At 36.9% G+C, this 4,401-nt stretch overlaps 1 protein-coding gene across 2 annotated transcripts in view; it reads left to right on the forward strand.

Annotated features, from left to right (window-relative positions):
- The window catches only part of Cep350 (centrosomal protein 350), a 174,405-nt gene that overhangs the window by 65,109 nt on the left and 104,895 nt on the right, over nucleotides 1–4,401 (forward strand). For both annotated transcript variants that reach the window (XM_033762122.1, XM_010630274.2), the window contains exon 14: nucleotides 3,289–3,461. In XM_033762122.1, the coding sequence (XP_033618013.1) occupies nucleotides 3,289–3,461 (173 nt within the window). The remainder of the gene's footprint in view (nucleotides 1–3,288; nucleotides 3,462–4,401) is intronic.

Consider the following 4,401-nt stretch of genomic DNA (forward strand, 5'->3'; position numbering starts at 1 on the left):
AAAAAAAAAAAAAAAAAAAAGGAATGGGACCAAAGCAGGGGGACATTAAATCCTGTAGTTCCATGTCCAGCATCAAAGACAGTTTGTGGCAAGATGTGAACTCCAGAGGTCTTGGGTGGCTCCATGCCTACTGTACTTCCAATGGTAGTAGCTCTCACACCTTCTTTTGGGCCATCTCTTTTCCATCCTTGCAGTTTTTTTCAGATGATCTGTGTTCCTGGCTTCTCCAAACTTCAGGGGTCTCCACAGCACCATGTAGATGATGCCACGATCTGCTGCAAGCTGGAGCAGTAGTCAGGCTTTCTTCTTTCTTGGCTGTAGGGGCCAAGTGCCTATGAACCAAATCCTGAGAATCAACTTCCCTAGGCTGCTGCCTTTCTGGAACTTGGTGCTCTGGCTCGCTCTTCTCAAAGCATAGTGTTTCACCTTTGTAGCTCTGAGGTTGAGTGCAAAGGCTGGAGTCATGTTGGTTCTTGTGATATCCTCAGGCCATCTTTTCTGTTGTCTCCTGTCATACATGGCTCTTTCTTGCTAGTCTTTTTCAGTGACCAATTTCTCCTCTATTCCATTTTGGTAGGCTGCAACCTGACTGGAGCTTCCTTTCTGGCCAAATTTTAAATGTTTTGAATCATTCTGCTGGACTCTTTGCTCTTGATTCTCAGCATAAATCTGGCTAAAAGCCCCCAACAGTAGCCATGCTACCTTCTCAACATTGACATGCCTTGGAATTTCTTCTGCAAGATTAATTACTCCTCTGCCTTTAATCTTAGTCTTAGGCAGTCTCTGGACACAGCAAAATGCAGACAAAGTTCCTGCTAAACCATAATGCATTGTCTGGAGTCCCAACAGCCAATGCAGTCCTTCTTCCCAGCACAAACCTCCTGGTCCTGGTCTTTGCTGGCATCATTTCTGTCAGCATTCTGGTATTATGAGCTCTGACCAGAATCTCCCATCAAGTATAGCATAAGGCATCCCAGCTGTACTTTTTCAGGTGGCATCTCCAAACCTTTCCTAAACCTTCCCCTTCCCACAGCTCCAAGGACTCCTAAACCACATGGTCAGATACAATCACAGCAATGACCCCACTTCTCTGATACCAAATTATGTCTTAGTTCTTTTCTTATTGCTGAGACAAAATGCCCATTTTGTCTCAGCAGCTTCAAGTAAAGGGAGGAAAGGATTATTTAGCTCAGAGTTTATAGAGGTTTCAGTCCATAATCCACTGGCTGTAAGGTAGAATGGCATGGCAGACAGGCATAATATAGGAGAAACAGTTCATGGTGGAAAGTAGCAAAGCAAACAAGTGATCTTATCATCACCTTTCTGCCCCTTTTATATGTATGCTATTGGAATTAGGGTGGTGCGAAACCAATAAGTGGACTGTTAGCAATAACATTCTAGGTCCAGCCACTTCTGAGAAAGTGCCATCTATGACTATATGAAGCCTTGGAGGGAACACAAAGTCATAACACCTAGTAATTATTGAACACAACGTGTAAGACCCTGAGAAGCCTGAGGGACTTAACCTACTATGGAAAGTGTTTTTGTTATTACTCTGTTTTAGAAAGGCAACTGAAATAGCAGTTACTTTTACAATCATTACATAAATGAGACTTAGCTAGAGAAAATTTCCTCCCTAAATTTTATCATAAATTAATCTATAATTATATTTTATATACCACAAATTATAATGTATATAGTTATTAGATGCTTTTATGAAAATTAAATTAATGTGGTTTTATTGTTTTATTTGAAATGTTTTTAACTTGCAGCTCTAGGGATTGAACATAGGGCCTTGTGCAGGCTAAGCAAGTGCTTGTGTGCAGCACTATATCCTCAGCCCAGATATAGGTATTATTAAAATTATGACAGGAAAGATAAAAATTTTGATCTCTAAAGAAATGATTTTTTTTTTCAGTACCAAGAATGCACTACCACTGAGCTATATCACTGACCCTCTGTATTTTTTATTTTGTTTGTTTTTTTGGTACCGGGGATTGAACTCAGGTCCTTGCGTTTGCGAGGCAGGCAGCAGAACCACTGAGCTAAATCCCCGGTCCTATATTTTTAATTTTGAAACACGGTCTTGGTAAGTTGTTCAGGTGGTCTCAAACTTGCTATGCTCCTGCTGAGTAGCTATGGTTACAGAAGTGCACCACCATACCTAGCAAGGTTAAATTTATAAATAAAAACACTTTAATGATTTTGTTATGTTTACATTTAATACCACTAATGAGTATAATTTGATACATTTTATTTCTGGTTAAAATAGAACATACTAAGTTTTTGTTCTCTATAACATTAGAGAGAAAATAGTTACATGATTAAAAAGTATAGATTCTAATAGAAATTGCCTCCACCTTTTCTAGTATTTGACACTATATTTTTTCTCTTGTATGTCAAAAATAGAGTTTTTATTGGTGTCACTGCAGTAAGAAAACTCACTTGAGATTTTTCTCAATTACGAGACTTCCAGGGCTGAGGATTTAGCTCAGTGGCGCCGCACCTGCCTTACAAGTGCATCTGAGTTTGGTCCTTTGTACAAAAAAAAAAAAAAAAAAAAAAAAAAAAAAAAAAAAAAAAAAAAAAAAAAGAGACTTCTGGTAGTAAGAAAAAATAAAAATGAAATGGAAGCCATGCTTTATTTTAGTTAAATTTTTCTTGTGATTAAAAAAGATTTTTAGGGCTGGGAATTTAGCTCAGTGGTTCTGGCACCTGACTTGCAAGCACAAGGACCCGAGTTCAATCCTCAGTACCAAAAAAAAAAAAAAGATTTTTAAAAATGTTTAGATTCAGCTATATTTAAAGTTTTTTTCAAATGTACAGAACTTGATGTTTATATCATAAGAAAGCAGGCCCTTAAGAGAGGAGGAAAAGACATCTCTGCTGAAAAGCCATTACTTATACTAATTTCAAGACTTCTAATGAGATGATCCTATTTCCTTAGGTTACCACCACCATCCCAATAACATGTTATCTGTAGATGCCATCCTACATCATGAGATTCATGAAGAGATCAAATCTCCACAATATTTGCATATGTCTGCTATAATTTTGGTGCTGGGGTCGAACTCGGGACCTTGCACTTGCAAAGCAGGTGGTGGAACCACTGAGCAAAATCCCTGGCCCTGCCATAATTTAAGTCATAACTTCTTATGCATACATTTTTAGCTATAGAGGCTGAGCTTTGCTCACAGTGCCCTCTCTGCAGGTTCAGATTGCTTTGAAATAGAATTCATAACCTCTTTCAGACTTTTTTTTTAGCAATTATTTCTTTTTCTTTGACAGTATTGGTGACAGCAATTTACACATTCAGGAGGACCATTCTAGCAGAAATTCTGCCTATGATTTTTCCTGTATGGATGTTGGCTCCCAGCATTCATCAGGAGCCCAGTCAGTTGCATCATCTCATTCATCTACTTCTTCAAAAGGAAAGAAAGGAAAAAAGGAAAAAACAGAATGTAAGTGGAATTCTGCATGGTGACTTTTCTACTAACAATTATTTCATAGTAGTGATATAAAATTATGGTTTTATTCCCTAAGAAATTAGAGGAATTTTTTTATAATAGTGTAATTAGCTTTCATATTTATTACTGTAATATATACCATTTGAGGTATAATATTTTAAATCTTTTTCTTAATACAAAAGGCATGATTTTAAAAATTAAGAATTGCAGATAAATACTCATCCAAGAAATACCAATTCCCCATGATCATTCTGTTCAGAAATAACTACTGTGAATATTTTTCATGCCTGTTTTTCTAGTATACACATAAAACTTCACATATTCACACACATGCGCACTCAGGAGGCAAAGTAGGAGAATTGCTGTGAATTCAAGACCAGCCTGGACTGTGTAACAAGTCAAGCCCCGCTTGAGCTATATGGCAAGGCCTTATCTCAAAACAAACAAAACAGAAATTTTGTAATATATTATGTACATCTCTGAGCATCATTGACTAATTTTTTTATAGGCCTATATTTGAGGAGATAGAGGATTTTGCAAGAGCTTCTTAAGCTTACATTATGGCCTCAAGCTAGGGAATGATGTTCCTCCAAAATTGTTTCTTTTAATTTAAATTCTGCTCATTGAGTTAAAAAAAGGTGGTGAGAGGATATAAGAGTAGGGGAAAGATGTGAGTATATAGAACCTGTATTTGAAAATAAAAAGTTCCCTGTTATTCCTCTACCTAGAGACAACAAATGTTAATATTTTAAAAATTGATTTTATTTCTATTGTGATAAAATATGCATAACATAAAATTTGTCATTTTAATCCTATTCAGGTGTAAAATTCAGGGCCTGGGATTTAGCTCAGTGGTTCCTCCACCTGCCTCGCAAGTGCAAGGACCCGAGGTCGATCCCCAGAACCAAAAAAAAAAAAAAAAAAAAAAAAAAAA

This window comes from Fukomys damarensis, unplaced genomic scaffold (assembly GCF_012274545.1).
Source record: "Fukomys damarensis isolate Sample0158 unplaced genomic scaffold, DMR_v1.0_HiC HiC_scaffold_11, whole genome shotgun sequence".
NCBI classification, from domain to species: domain Eukaryota; kingdom Metazoa; phylum Chordata; class Mammalia; order Rodentia; family Bathyergidae; genus Fukomys; species Fukomys damarensis.